The 1,173-nt window shown below is 39.7% G+C and overlaps 1 protein-coding gene across 1 annotated transcript in view; it reads right to left on the minus strand.

The window, feature by feature from the left end:
- The window catches only part of LOC119591921 (ras-related protein Rab-23-like), a gene marked incomplete in the record, with an annotated part of 62,269 nt that continues 61,096 nt past the window's right edge, over nt 1-1,173 (minus strand). The window contains 1 exon segment of the mRNA XM_037940675.1: nt 1-771. Coding sequence (XP_037796603.1) covers nt 662-771 — 110 coding nt within the window.

The raw sequence follows: 1,173 nt of genomic DNA on the forward strand, positions 1-1,173 counted from the left end.
ATTTGTCTCCGTAGTCCGCGAGGCAATCTCTGCCTTATTGGTGATTAACGCACAAAGTGTGTTTATGATATATTCGTACGACGTGCTAAAACGCTTTCCACTGAAACTCAAGATTCAGAAGCGCTGGTTATGACGCTCCTGGTGTGTGTGTGTGTTTTATATTGTGTTTCCTTTCGTTGTATGGGTTTTGTGCTATTTCTGTGACTTTGCTAAATATTGCAGTGTATATGATACCATGATTTCGTACATTATGGAATCTTTGATGTACAACTATGATGAGTACTATCTATCCATTACAGTTGATTTGCCATATATATGTATAATCGTACGTCCACAGTAGTTTCTTCTTAACCCCCAGTCTGGTTACTGAAAATAACAGGATTTCTAGCCTGTGCGAGAACATTTTCCAAGTCAGTTTCCAAGTCGAGGCTCAAGAACAGATCTCTTAATCGTCGATAAAGAGGTACTGGCATTAAGTGGCATCAAGTCCCCCCCCCCCCATTACTTTTTTCCGTCTCCACAGCACCCAGCACCACGAAAGCATAAAACTACCTCTTCAGTACATTTCCTAGGATCACTCGAGAACCCATGGACAAGTAAATCGACGCTGGATTCTCCAAGCTGTGCGTCCACCTCCGGGTATATACTAATAAGAAGCTCTTTATAGAACTTTACATGCGTTCTTGATCAGCTGTTTCTTGCTTGACTTCTTCTTGCCGCTGAGTGTGATGGTGTCTCCCTTCTTCAACTTTGCAGGGTTGCCGAAGATATCTGCAAGAAATAAAGAGATGAAATACCGTTTTCTGTATTTGACCAAGATTTATATAGTATTATAAAGATGAATATGAGAAAAAAAAAAGATTTGGGATTACTTCATTATAACTTTATTCCCCTTTATTCAATTTAAAGAGACAGTGCTTCGTTCTTTTATAAATCTGTGTTTATAAGCAGATACCACAGAACGTAATCATCCTTCCCTTGCAGAAAGAACTTCCGTTATAAATAACCCGGGGCATTATTTACCCATGCAAAGTACATTTTATTCATTCCCTTCACACTTTCTCGTAACCCTTGCCTCCCCTTTCTTTGCGATTTATTTTCCAGCACCCTTTACATTTCCTTTCTCCGTTTCTCACTTCTATGGCACGGCGAGATTTTCTTGTTCTGGCATTT

Source organism: Penaeus monodon, chromosome 29 (genome assembly GCF_015228065.2).
Source record: "Penaeus monodon isolate SGIC_2016 chromosome 29, NSTDA_Pmon_1, whole genome shotgun sequence".
Taxonomy (NCBI): domain Eukaryota; kingdom Metazoa; phylum Arthropoda; class Malacostraca; order Decapoda; family Penaeidae; genus Penaeus; species Penaeus monodon.